Source organism: Oncorhynchus gorbuscha, linkage group LG05, assembly GCF_021184085.1.
Source record: "Oncorhynchus gorbuscha isolate QuinsamMale2020 ecotype Even-year linkage group LG05, OgorEven_v1.0, whole genome shotgun sequence".
Taxonomy (NCBI): domain Eukaryota; kingdom Metazoa; phylum Chordata; class Actinopteri; order Salmoniformes; family Salmonidae; genus Oncorhynchus; species Oncorhynchus gorbuscha.
The window spans coordinates 39,283,842-39,298,062 of record NC_060177.1 but is presented as its reverse complement, the minus strand read 5'-3'; the positions used below and the strand labels follow the sequence as shown (position 1 = coordinate 39,298,062).

The window sequence follows — 14,221 nt, the reverse complement described above, 5'->3', positions numbered from 1 at the left end:
ATACACTGAGCCCCACAAAACAGTAAGGACTCCTGCTCTTTCTATGACATAGACTGACCAGATGAAAGCTATGATCCCTTACTGGTGTCACTTGTTAAATCCACTTCAATCGGTGTAGATGAAGGAGAAGGGACAGGTTAAAGAAGGAATTTTAAGCCTTGAGACAATTGAGACATCGATTGTGTATCTGTGCGATTCAGAGGGAAAATGGGCAAGACAAAATATTTAACTGCCTTTGAACAGGATATTTTGTAGTAGGTGCCAGGCGCACCAGTTTGTGTCAAGTACGGCAACGCTGCTGGGTTTTGGGTCATGTCCAATCAATGAAATGGTGGACTCCAATCAAGTTGTAGAAACATCTCTAGGTTGATCAATGGAAACAGGATGCACCTGAACTCCATTTTCGAGTCTCATAGATTAGGTTATGAATACTTTATTTATGTTTCAAATTTTTATTTTTAATAAATTTGCAAACATTTAAAAAAATATGTTTTCACTGTGTCATTATGGGCTATTGTGTGTTGATTGATGAGGAAAGCATTTCAATTTAATCCATTTTAGAATAAGGCTGTAACATAACAAAATGTGGGAAAAGTCAAGGGGTCTGAAAACTTTCCGAATGCACTGTATACACCATCTTTACACACAAGTAAGCTCAGACAGATCCTGCTCAGAGAGGCCCAGATCATGAGCTCCATCAGCAGAAGATTTTAATTTAGTAAACAGAAAATGAATGTGTCAATGCAACAAATGTTTGTGCATTGAATCATATAGCATCGAACTGAATCGCATTGATTCGTTCCTTTAATCAAAAGGAATCGCATCGAATTGCTTCAAACTGAAAGGTACCATTCATGCATCGTATTGGAGCCCATGTATCTAGATACGTTTCTAATTGTCTTACAGTGCCTTGTAAAAGTACTCATCCCCCTTGTTGTTTTTACAACCTGTAATTTAAATAGATTTTTTTATTTGGATTTCATGTAATGGACATACACAAAATAGTCCAAATTGGTGAAGTGAAATGAAAACAATAACTTGTTTTAAAAAAATGCAACAACAAACAAAAATATGGAAAAGTGGTGCAACACCACTAAGCAAGGGGCACCAGCAAGCAAGTGGCACCATGAAGACCAAGGAGCTCTCCAAACAGTTAATGGACAATGCTGTGGAGAATTACAGATCAGGGTTGGGATATAAAAAAATATCTGAAATTTTGAACATCCCACAGAGCACCATTAAATCCATTTTTAAAAATGTAAAGAATATGGCACCACAAGAAAGCTGCCAAGAGAGGGTTTGTTGACCAGGCAGGGACCAGGGAAGGAGGGCATTAATTAGAGAGGCAACAAAGAGACCAAAGATAACCCTGAAGGAGCTGCAAAGCTCCACAGCGGAAATTGGAGTATCTGTCCATAGGACCATTTAAAGCCGTACACTCCACAGAGCTGGGATTTATGGAAGAGTGGCCAGAAAAAAAAGCCATTGCTTAAAGAAAAAAGAAAACATGTTTGGTGTTCGCCAAAAGGCATGTGGGAGACTCCCCAAACAAATGGAAGAAGGTACTCTGGTCAGATGAAACTAAAAAAATGTTGGCCATCAAGGAAAACGCTATGTCTGGCGAAAACCCAACACCTCTCATCACCCCGAGGACAACATCCCCACAGTGAAGCATGGTGGTGGCAGCATCATGCTGTGGGGATGTTTTTCATCAGCAGGGACTGGGGAACTGGTCAGAAGTGAAGGAATGATGGATGGCGGGAAACCTGTTTGTCTTCCAGAGATTTAAGGTGGGACGGAGATTCAAATTCCAGCAAGACAATGACCCTAAGCATACCTTTAAAGCAACACTTGAGTGGTTTAAGGGGAAACAGTTAAATGTTTTGGAATGGCCTAGTCAAAGCCCAGACCTCAAATCAATTCAGAATATGTGATATGAAAATTGCTGCACACCAGCAGAACCCATACATCTTGAAGGAGCTGGAGCAGTTTTGCCTTGAAGAATGGGCAAAAATCCCAGAGCCTAGATGTGCCAAGCTTATAGAGACATACCCCAAGAGAATTTCAGCTGTAATTGCTGCATACAGTGGCTCTATGAAGTATTGCCTTTAGGGGGTGAACATTTTGCACGCTAAAGTTTTCTGTTTATTTTCATCTTAATGCTTGTTTGTTTCACAATAAATAATATTTTGCATCTTCAAAGTGGTGGTCATGTTGTGTAAATCAACTGATACAAACCCTCCAAAAAATTCAGGTTGTAAGGCAACAAAATAGAAAAAATGCCAAGGGGGTGAATACTTTCCCAAGCCACTGTAAAGGGGAATGATGCACATCCTCAGATATAATTCAAATCAGGAGATGGAGGAGATACAGTTGAAGTAGGACATTTACATACACCTGAGCGAAATACACTAAAACTCAGTTTTTCAAAATTCCTGACATTTAATCCTAAAAAAAATTCCCTGTCTTAGGTCAGTTAGGATCGCCACTGTATTTTAAGAATGTGAAATGTATTAAAGAGAATTATTATATTTCATATTTTATTTCTATCATCACATTCCTAGTGGGTCAGAAGTTGACATACACTCAATTAGTAGCATTGCCTTTAAATTGTTTAACTTGGATCAAATGTTTCGGGTAACCTTCAACAAGCTTCCCACAATAAGTTGGGTGAATTTTGGCCCATTCCTCCTGACAGAGCTGGTGTAACTGAGTCAGGTTTGTAGGCCTCCTTGCTCGCACACGCTTTTTCAGTTCTGCCCACAAATTTTCTATAGGATTGAGGTCAGGGCTTTGTGATGGCCACTCCAATACCTTGATTTTGTCATCCTTAAGCCATTTTGCCTCAACTTTGGAAGTATGCTTGGGGTCATTGTCCATTTGGAAGAACCATTTGCGACCAAGCTTTAACTTCCTGACTGCTGTCATGAGATGTTGCTTCAATATCTCTACATAATTTTCCTCCCTCATGAAGCTATCTATTTTGTGAAGTGCACCAGTCTCTCCTGCAGCAAAGCACCCCCACAACATGATCCTGCCACCTCCGTGCTTCATGGTTGAGATGGTGTTCTTCGGCTTGCAAGCATCCCCCTTTTCCCTCCAAACATAATGATGGCCATTATGGCCAAACAGTTCAATTTTTGTTTCATCAGACCAGAGGACATTTCTCCAAAAAGTACATCTTTGTCCCCATGTGCAGTTGCAAACCATAGTCTGGCATTTTTATGGCAGTTTTGGAGCAGTTGCTTCCTCCTTGCTGAGCGGCCTTTGAGGCTTTGTCGATATAGGACTCGTTTTACTGTGGACATATATATTTTTGTACCTGTTTCCTCCAGCATCTCCATAAGGTCCATTGCTGTTGTTCTGGGATTGATTTCCACTTTTCGCACCAAAGTACGTTCATCTCTAGGAGACAGAACGCGTCTCCTTCCTGAGCGGGTATGACGGCTGCGTGTTCCAATGGTGTTCATACTTGCATAGTATTGTTTTTACAGATGAAAGTGGTACCTTCAGGCATTTGGAAATTGCTCCCAAGGATGAACCAGACTTGTGGAGGTGGACAATTGTGTTTTCTGAGGTCTTAGCTGACTTATTTTGATTTTCCCATGATGTCAAGCAAAGAGGCACTTTTTTGCTTTTGAAGGTAGGCCTTGAAATACATTCACTGGTACACCCCTAATTGACTCAAATGATGTCAATTATCCTATCAGAAGCTACTAAAGCCATGACATAATTGTATGGAATTTTCCAAGCTGTTTAAAGGCATAGTCAACTTAGTGTATGTAAACTTCTGACCCAGAGGAATTGTGATATAGTGAATTATAAGTGAAATAATCTGTCTCTAAACAATTGTTGGAAAAATTACTTGTGTCATGCACAAAATAGTTGTCCTAACCGACATCCCAAAACTATAGTTTATTAACAAGGATCTTGTGGAGTAGGTTAAAAACGAGTTTTAATGACTTCAACCTAAGTGTATGTAAAACTCCAACTTAAACTGTGTATTACATTTTGTTTTCTTGGTTCTAGAACTTTATTTTTGTGTCGCATTAGTGTACAGTTGTGGCAAAAAGTTTTGAGAATGACACAAATATCAATTTCCACAAAGTTTGCTGCTTCAGTGTCTTTAGATATTTTTGTCAGATTGTACTATGGAATACTGAAGTATAATTTCAAGCATTTCATACGTGTCAAAGGCTGTTAATGACAATAACATTAAGCTGATGCAAAGAGTCAATATTTGCAGTGTTGACCCTTCTTTTTCAAGTCCTCTGCAATCCGCCGTGGCATGCTTGCATAGTCAATGCTTGGAGTTTGTAGGAATTTGTTTTTTTTGTTTGTCCACCCGCCTCTTGAGGATTGACCACAAGTTCTCATTGGGATTAAGATCTGGGGAGTTTCCTGGTCATGAACCCAAATTATCTATGTTTTCTTCCCCAAGCCACTTAGTTATCACTTTTGCCTTATTGCAAGGTGCTCCATCATGCTGGAATAGGCATTGTTCGTCACCAAACTGTTCATGGATGATTGGGAGAAGTTGCTCTCGGAGGATGTGTTGGTACCATTCTTTATTCATGGCTGTGTTCTTAGGCACAATTGTGAGTCAGCCCACTCCCTTGTCTGAAAAGCAACCCCACACATGAATGGTCTCAGGATGCTTTACTGTTGGCATGACACAGGACTGATGGTAGCGCTCACCTTGTCTTCTCCAGACAAGCTTTTTTTCCGGATGCCCCAAACGATCGGAAAGGGGATTCATCAAAGAAAATTACTTTACCCCAGTCCTCAGCAGTCCAATCCCTGTACCTTTTGCAGAATATCAGTTTGTCCCTGATGTTTTTTCTGGAGAGAAGTGGCTTCTTTGCTGCCCTTCTTGACACCAGGCCATCCTCCAAAAGTCTTCACCTCACTATGCGTGCAAATGCACTCACACCTGCCTGCTGCCATTCCTGAGAAAGCTCTGTACTGGTGGTGCCCCGATCCCGCAGCTGAATCAACTTTAGGAGACGGTCCAGGCGCTTTCTGGACTTTCTTGGGCACCCTGAAGCCTTCTTCACAACAATTGATCCGCTCTCCTTGAAGTTCTTGATGATCCGATAAATGGTTGATTTAGGTGCAATCTTACTGGCAGCAATATCCTTGCCTGTGAAGCCCTTTTTGCGCAAAGCAATGATGACAACACGTGTTTCCTTTCAGGTAACCATGGTTGACAGAGGAAGAACAATGATTCCAAGCACCACCCTCCTTTTGAAGCTTCCAGGCTGTTATTCGAACTCAATCAGCATGACAGAGTGACCTCCAGCCTTGTCCTCGTCAACACTCACACCTGTGTTAATGAGAGAATCACTGACATGCTGTCAGCTGGTCCTTTTGTGGCGGGGCTGAAATGCAGTGGAAATGTTTTTGGGGGATTCAGTTCATTTGCATGGCAAATAGAAACTTTGAAATTAATTGCAATTCATCTGATAACTCTTCATAAAATTCTGGAGTATATGCAAATTGCCATCATACAAACTGAGGCAGCAAATATTAATATTTGTGTCATTCTCAACTTATGGCCACGACTGTAATGTATTTACATTTGCATTGCTAATTCAATAGCAAATAGTTAGCTACCAGAGTGCAGTTTTCTCCACCAGAATGACTAACGCTAACAACAATATAATGTATTTCCACTAAAGGTCCACTAAAAAGGGCAACTACAAGGAGCTTGCAGAGATAATTGCATGTTACATTGCTTTATTTGCTGAGCATATGGGAATTTCTTCTGTCTGAATAAACTTCCATGGCATCATCCTCCGTTATTTAATTAGCAAACGTGATAACACATAACTCCCGACAGACACAAGCAAAAACTCTTTATATAAATGTTGCAGCAGCCTAGGAAAAACAAGATGATTTTTCAGTAGGCTAACTTTTAGAAAGCAAGTGCATACAGCCTGTGAACCTTGTCTATCTGTTCAGGGCAAACACATTTGTAACGTTATGTATACTATGTTATAGTCAATGTTTTGCTGTCAAGAGAAAATCTGAATGTGATCAATTTTGGTTTATATTCCAAGTTGGGCTGGCTAGGTTTCCTAGACCTTTTCAATACAATAGTATTAACTGGAATTAATCCATTAACACAATAGCGATGACACAGGCTGAGTACATTTTGAATTAGGCCTACAGTTGCATAGGCCTACACGATGCAAACAAGCATAAAGCAAACTCAGCCCTATGAGTTCTACTGTCCATCAGTTGTTGTCTCTGCGTGGCCCTGTTAGTTTAGTCTAAATATAAGGACAAGGTTCCTGCTGTTTGACAGGGTTTTAATCCTCCCCAGGGCCAGGAGTCTTTTTTAAACCATGTGACCTGATTAGAAAAACTATACCCATCATAGCCCATATATAGGGTATGACATTGATTCATCACAGGATTTTTACCTGGTTAAATGACCACATAAGTAAAACTCAGTGCACCAGGGATTGTTTTGGCCTCATATCCACATTTTATAACTGCTGTGATCCCTTCCCAACACAGTGTAAGTAGCCCTCATGTTTGGATAACTCATTCTTAGCTCTTTTGTCTAAATGTGTTATGCTATTGTTTTTTTTGTCTTCCCAGTCAAATCCTGTCCTGCCCTCAGTGGATGAGTTGAGCTCTTCTCCAACATGCATCCATGATGAGCCTGTCCTGCACTGAAGCCTCTGAACACCTCAACTCGTGCCTCATACCCTGATTCAATCACTGCTGTGATCCCTTCCAAACACTGTTCAAGTAGCCCTCTCATTCCCATTCCCCATAATATTTTACTACAAATGTCTTTATTAAACGTTTTAGGTTCAAATCATTCGTCCTTCACGATTTTTGAAACACGCTTTGTCGTCTCTGTGAAGTACGTGCCTACGCCATGGGTCTCCCAACCTCCTCAACTTTTCAAGTCACCAACCTTCACTGCATCTGTTTTGTCACAGTTATGACAATGTTATGTAGGCTATAGGAGTGGAGCATTTCGAATAGCACAAACAACCTGTGTTATAATGGTGAAAAGTGAGGAAAACAATTTCCGTTTCAGTTGGGGAAAACTATTTTCGCTTTGTTCCCTTTCTTGGAAAACACTCGCTTCTGTAAATTGATGTTGGCCCCTAAATTTGAAAAGGCTGCAGTGAAAAGGGAAACACTTTAGTAGGTGTGTTGTGTTTGTGTGTGTGTGTATGCACACATCTGTGTGTCTGTACCTGTGAGTGAGTGAGTGAGTGAGTGAGTGAGTGAGTGAGTGAGTGAGTGAGTGAGTGAGTGAGTGAGTGAGTGAGTGAGTGAGTGAGTGAGTGAGTGAGTGAGTGAGTGAGTGAGTGAGTGAGTGAGTGAGTGAGTGAGTGAGCGAGCGAGCGAGCAAGCCTGTGAATATCTAAACCCTATTCCGTATAGATCGGACACAAACACATACAGTCAGAATGGTTGGAGTCACAAAGGCCCAGCAGATTCTCCAGAAGCGGTTTGGTTGGAAGCCAATCATCATTTCAATGTCCTCGCAGAACCTCTGCAGGCCTAGAAAAAGGGGAATAGAGGGAAAAGAGGGAGAGTCAGTTAAATCGAATGCTCGATTGAGGGGTTGAGGGGAGTAGAGTCAATCTGACACACAGAACCTCCATCCAAAATGGCACCCTATTCCCTATCTATATAAGTATCTGGTCAAAAGTAGTGCACTATATAGGGAATAGGGTGCCCTTTGGGACGTGCCCAGAGAGTGAACCAGTTTCACCCAGAGCTCCAGACAAGAGAGCTGCACACAGACCCCCTACAAGGCACATCCCTTCCCAGGGAGAACCTGGAACATTTATTATCCTCCAAAACAATGTGGCTTGACAATTGTTGTCAATGTATTGACCGAAAAACTTGGCAAGCGACACAATAATTTCACTGGAACCACCTCTGCTGATGCTGTGACTAATTGGAGAACAGTATGTACAGGTCTGCTTCAGACCTGATCATTGGTCCACTAGAATGGTAACAAAGACATCTAGTGGTCAGAATGAGAAGTGCTCGAGCCCCCTGTCAGAGAGGGATAAAGTTGGCCCTAGACACTGATCTAAGGTCTGTTTGGTGTTTTTACTCATAGCAGATAGGACAAGGATTTAAGGCTTAAGCTGAACCTAGATCTGTGCTTAAGGGCAACCTAGGCACCGGGTCTGGAGCCTCTTATTGCTCATTTACACTGAGATAAAACCTGTATTTTTTCTCTCTCTTTTTTCACAGTCTTATTTTATATGTGAAATGGATAGTGGGTAAAAACACTGTACATTTTCACCATAAAAAACCCAGCTTGAGACCTACTCATGAATCCTGTTTTTTCATAGACCATATAACTAAAAAACAGGTATCAGGTCTGTGATAATGGAGGCGTGTTTATTTGCAGATAAATACACTACAACATCCATTGTTTATTAACACCTCCCTCATTTGAATTGCAAACAGCCACCATGGTTTAACAACCTAAGCACCACACACTATAAGTCCTGTTTCATTCTTGTACATGTACTTTCTGTGTTTATGTTGTTTAGCCAAGACAAAATGGCAATCAATATTGATGAATGGCTTTGAGGCTTATCTGATTCTGATGTTGATAAAGTGAGGTAAGAGTGGAATGAATTTGCAGAGACAACGATCTGAAGTTTTGCAATATTTTTCCCAATGTTTATAGAAATAATAATATTAATTTATGCCATTTAGCAGACACTTTTATCTAAAGCGACAATAGTCATGAGTGCATCCATTTTTCATATGGGTGGCCCCAGCAGGAATCAAACCCACATCACTTGGCGTTGCAAGTGCCATGCTATACCAACTGAGCCACACAGGACCACAGTTAGGATTTAGGGAGGGTAAGCTGATCGTAGATCTGCACCGAAGAGCAACTTCAACCGGAGCTACCAGAGAGCAAGTTTATTATGGTCAGGTAAACAAAAGTTCAAAAGTAATTTATTTCTAATTATTCCACTACTCACCATAGAAGTAGGAGATTCCGATTAGCTCACAGATGGCAATGATGACCAGAGAGTAAGAGGCAGCATACGTGTCCACCAACTGGAGCATGTACATCCCATTCTGTTAAACACACACGCACAAATCGTACACACACACAACGTAAGCCAGTGATGCGGATCCAGTGATGGGGGGGGGGTCTCTCAGGTGCATCCGAAATAGCACCATATCCGCTAAATAGTGCAATACTGCATTATATAGGAAATCGGGTGCTATTTGGGTCGCATCATCAGTAATGGGGCGGCAGGTAGCCTAGAGGTTAGAGCATTGGACTTGACAAGGTAAAAATCTGTCGTTCTGCCCCTGAACAAGGCAGTTAACCCACTGCTTGTAGGCCGTCGTTGAAAATAAGAATTTGTTCTTAAATGCAATTTTAAGGCAGCACATGTGAAAACTGTGCAAGGGGTGTGTAGACTTTCACAAGGCACTATGGGTGCATGTATGGATGCGTGTGCCCCCCTGTCTGTGTGGTAGCATGTAGGTGCGTGTGCATGTGTGTGTGTTTGTGTAGGTATGTTTGTGTGCGTTGTGCTCTGTACCTCTGTGACCATAGGGAATCCCAGGAAGAAGAAACAGGCACAGCAGATGAGCGTGAACAGAGGCTTGTTCTTTCTCAGATACTGGGGGAACTCATCTGACACCGACGTCACTATGGTCTCAATGGTGGCAAACTGGGACATAAGAGAAAGGAGGGAGACAGCATAGAGAGGGAGGAGAGGAGAGATGGAAGAGAGGAGAGACCAGTCAAATGTGGGTGACAGTAGGGAGACAGCAGGGGAGGTAGGCAAGATGGAGGGGAAGAAAAAAAGGAAGAGGGCAGAGGAGCGATAGGGGAAAGAGAAATGAAAGCGAGGGACGATAAGAGAGGAAAGTCAGGGAAGAGAGGCGAGACAACAGTAAAAGTCAATGACAGTGAGGGAGAGAGAGTCATTACAATCACACAACATATATCTATGGACAAAGGGACCAGAGAGAGGAAAAGGATAGCAGAGATAGAGAATGAACACCTGCATAAAAGAGACACAGATGAGAGAGGAGGGGAGCAGAAGAAAATGACAAGAGAGGCCGAGGGGCCAGAGGACAAGCGCAGAGGAAAAAAGAAGGATGAATACACAGATCGAGCCAAGAAAGAGATAAAGAGTGGAGCCCAATGGAATTGAGCTTTCTGCCACTTGCCTGCTTCTCTACATCCACCCGAGCTCCCCCAAAACATTCTCATCAATACAGTATCCCCAGCCTATTACCGCCAAGCGCTAACACGCACACACACACAAACAATACAACAAAGCCTCTTCCCTGCTTCAACAGACCTACAGCTGCGACAGCAAACCAACATCATAATTTACTGTTTACTGTCGTCTTAATAAATAACTTTTAATACACCCCGCCCTGACCGAAGGTCGTTTTAGGGTGTAAACATGACAGATTGACTGAATTTGTTTGACTTAGAAATGTACCTCCAGTGTTTTCCATGGTCTTAAATGGTCTTGAGAGACTTTAATGCTTTAAAGAAAAGGTCTCAGCGATCTTAAAATGTTAGCTCTGTACAGACAGAGAGAGAGAGAGAGAGACAGCACAAGAGCTGATTTTTCTCTGCTGCTTTACAAGAGAAGGGCAGAAGTGGATCCCCTTCTCTTTTCTCTTCTACACTCATTATTTCTCTCTCTCTATTCACCTCCCTACTCCCTAGGTGGGGCAGTCCCCCACCTAGCTCTATTGTGCCTCCACCCAAAAAAGTTAGTCTTCTATTGGTTTCAATTGACCATGTTGTTGGCAGAGTGCCTGGATGTTGCTTTGTGGACCTTTGTGGCCCACATTGAAATCAAACTTGGGAGAAGACTGACAAACACAACTACACACACAAGGTGCTGTAAAATCCGCAATGCGGAGAATGAAGACGGGATCATGGAATCCAGACATCAAAACTGAATTCAACAATAATTTTAAAAATCTTAATCTTAGGAGGAAATCAACTAAATGTATTGAACTTGTTTGAAAATAAATGAATTTTCCCAAGATTATCATGAACATGACCAAAATGCATCAGTGATTCGTATTTTCCTTCAACTTTCTGAAGAGGCAACGCTGGAATGCCCATGTTTGTGTGTGCTAACACTTTGTTAAGCCGTTAGCGATGATGCTAATAATGATAATCGTCTTCTGGGTAAAGGCTTTCCCAAAAACCTTCTCAATTAAATGTTAACTACAAAGGAGCCTATGCCTACCTGTCAGAATGATATCATGATTATTTGTATCAATCCAGTGGCGATTTGTTTAGCAAACGCGTGCTACAGAAACACTGCTAACCAAACAAGCCTCTTGCTTTGCACACTTAGATATATTCCAGACCTCAAAAGTGGTCGCCTGATGTGGTTTATAAGCATTCTTTTGTATCAAAAAATGCAAATGTTGTTGTTTTTCTATGGCCATTTTTTTTTGTTTAGAGTGACAACCTGGAAATAAATGTGGAAAAAACTGAAACCTTCAAAAACAACACAGAGAAAATTAAATTTTGGGGGGGGGGGAAATTAACAGAAGGCAACAAAATTAGGCAACAAAATACAACAGACTTGAAAGGGCCCTACACACACAAAAACACACACACAGTGAAAGTTGGTTACCATGGTATCCAAGCCGAGGGTCAGCAGCATGAGGAAGAATATGATGGCCCAGAATGGAGAGAGTGGAAGTCTGGTCAGAGCCTCCGGGTACACCACAAATGCTATGCCTGGACCTGAGAGTGTTAAATCAGATTGATAATCAGAGGCAAAAATCGAAGAGTACTATTAACTGTCCGATCCACTCTATCTCTGTAGATATATTTATATCTGTCTATCTGTCTATGGTCATACACTATCTGATCCTACCAAATCTAATTGTATTTGTAATGTTCACCGAATACAACAGGTTTAGACCTTACAGGGAAATGCTTACTTACAAGCCCTGAACCAACAATGCAGCTTTAAGAAAATTAAGTGATAGATAAAAAATAATTAACGATTAATTAAAGAGCAGCAGTAAAATAACAAAAGCAAGGCTATATACAGGGAGTACCGGTTCAGAGTCAGTGTGCGGGGGCACAGGTTCGTCGAGGTAATTAAGGTAATATGTACATGTAGGTAGAGTTGAAGTGGCTATGCATAGATAATTAACAGAGAGTTAACAGAGAGCAGCAGCATAAAACAGGGGGCAATGCAAATAGTCTGGATAGCCATTTGATTAGCTGTTCAGGAGCCTTATGTCTTGGGGGTAGAAGTCTTTTGGACCTAGACTTGGCACTCCGGTATCGCTTGCCGTGCAATAGCAGAGAGAACAGTCTATGACTAGGGTGGCTGGAGTCTTTGACCATTCTTAGGGCCTTCCTCTGACTCTGCCTGGTACAGAGGTCCTGGATGGCAGGATGCTTGGCCACTGTGATGTACTGGGCCATTCGCACTACCCTCTGTAGTGTCTTGCGGCAGGAGGCCGAGCAGTTGCAATACCAGGCAGTGATGCAACCAGTCAGGATGCTCTCGATGGTGCAGTTGTAGAACGTTTGAGGGTCTGAGGACTCATGCCAAATCTTTTCAGTCTCCTGAGGTGTAATACGCGTTGTCCTGCCCTCTTCACAACTATCTTGGTGTGTGGACCATGTTAATTTGTTGGTGATGTGGACACCAAGGAACTTGAAGCTCTCAACCTGCTCCACTACAGCCCAGTCGATGAGAATGGGGGCGTACTCGGTCATCCTTTTCCTGTAGTCCACAATCATCTCTTTTGTCTTGATCACATTGAAGGAGAGGTTGTTGTCCTTGCACCACACGGCCAGGTCTCTGACCTCCCTATAGGCTGCCTCGTTGTTGTCGGTCATCAGGCCTACCACTGTTGTGTCATCTGCAAATGTAATGATGGTGTTGGAGTCGTGCCTGGCCGTGCAGTCATGAGTGAACAGGGAGTACAGGAGGTGGTTGAGAACGCACCCCTGAGGGGCCCCCATGTTCAGGATCAGCGTGGTGGATGTGTTGTTACCTACCCTTACCACCTGGGTGCAGCCCGTCAGGGAGTCCAGGATCCAGTTGCAGAGTGTTTAGTCCTAGGGTCCTTAGCTTAGTGATGAGCTTTGAAGGCACTATGGTGTTGAATGATGAGCTGTAGTTAATGAATAGCATTCTCACGTAGGTAATAATAATAATAATAATATATGCCATTTAGCAGACGCTTTTATCCAAAGCGACTTACAGTCATGCGTGCATACATTCTACGTATGGGTGGTCCCGGGGATCGAACCCACTACCCTGGCGTTACAAGTGCCATGCTCTACCAACTGAGCTACACAGGACCACAGGTTCCTTTTGTCCAAGTGGGAAAGGGCTGTGTGGAGTGCAATAGAGATAGCATCATCTGTGGATCTGTTGAGGCGGTATGCAAATTGGAGTGGGTCTAGGGTTTCTGAGATAATGGTGTTGATGTGAGCCAAGACCAGCCTTTCAAAGCACTTCATGGCTACAGATGCGAGTGCTATGGGTCAGTAGTCATTTAGGCAGGTTACCTTAGTGTTCTTGGGCACAGGGACTATAGGGGCCTACCAACATGTTGGTATTACAGACTCAGTTAGGGACAGGTTGAAAATGTCAGTGAAGACATTTACCAGTTGGTCAGCGCACGCTCAGAGTACTTGTCCTGGTAATCCGTCTGGCTCTGCGGCCTTGTGAATGTTGACCTTTTTAAAGGTCTTACTCACATCGGCTATGTAGAGCGTGATCACACAGTCATCCGGAACAGCTGATGCTCTCATGCATGCTTCAGCATTGCTTGCCTCAAAGCAAGCATAGAAGTAATTTAGCTTGTCTGGCTCGTGTCACCGGGCAGCTCACACCTGTTCTTCCCTTTGTAGTCTGTAATAGTTTGCAAGCCCCGCCGGTCTAGTACGATTCAATCCTAATGCTGTATTGACGCTTTGCATGTTTGATGGTTCGTTGGAGAGCATAGTGGGATTTCTTATAAGCGTCCAGGTTAGAGTCCCACTCTTTGAAAGTGGCAGCTCTACCATTTAGTTGAGTGCAGATGATGCCTGTAATACATGGCTTCTGGTTGGGGTATGTACGTATGGGCACTGTGGGGAAGACGTCATCGATTCACTTATTGACAAAGCCAGTGACTGATGTGGTGTACTCCTCAATGCCATCGGAAGAATCCCGGAACATATTCCAGTCTG

The 14,221-nt window shown here is 42.6% G+C and overlaps 1 protein-coding gene across 1 annotated transcript in view; it reads right to left on the bottom strand.

The window, feature by feature from the left end:
• Window positions 1–14,221, bottom strand: part of LOC124034874 (sodium- and chloride-dependent glycine transporter 2-like) — a 41,636-nt gene that overhangs the window by 3,376 nt on the left and 24,039 nt on the right. The window contains exons 10-13 of the mRNA XM_046348282.1: window positions 11,649–11,761; window positions 9,567–9,698; window positions 8,991–9,090; window positions 7,433–7,533 (exon numbers count right to left, since the gene is read on the bottom strand). Coding sequence (XP_046204238.1) covers window positions 7,433–7,533; window positions 8,991–9,090; window positions 9,567–9,698; window positions 11,649–11,761 — 446 coding nt within the window. The remainder of the gene's footprint in view (window positions 1–7,432; window positions 7,534–8,990; window positions 9,091–9,566; window positions 9,699–11,648; window positions 11,762–14,221) is intronic.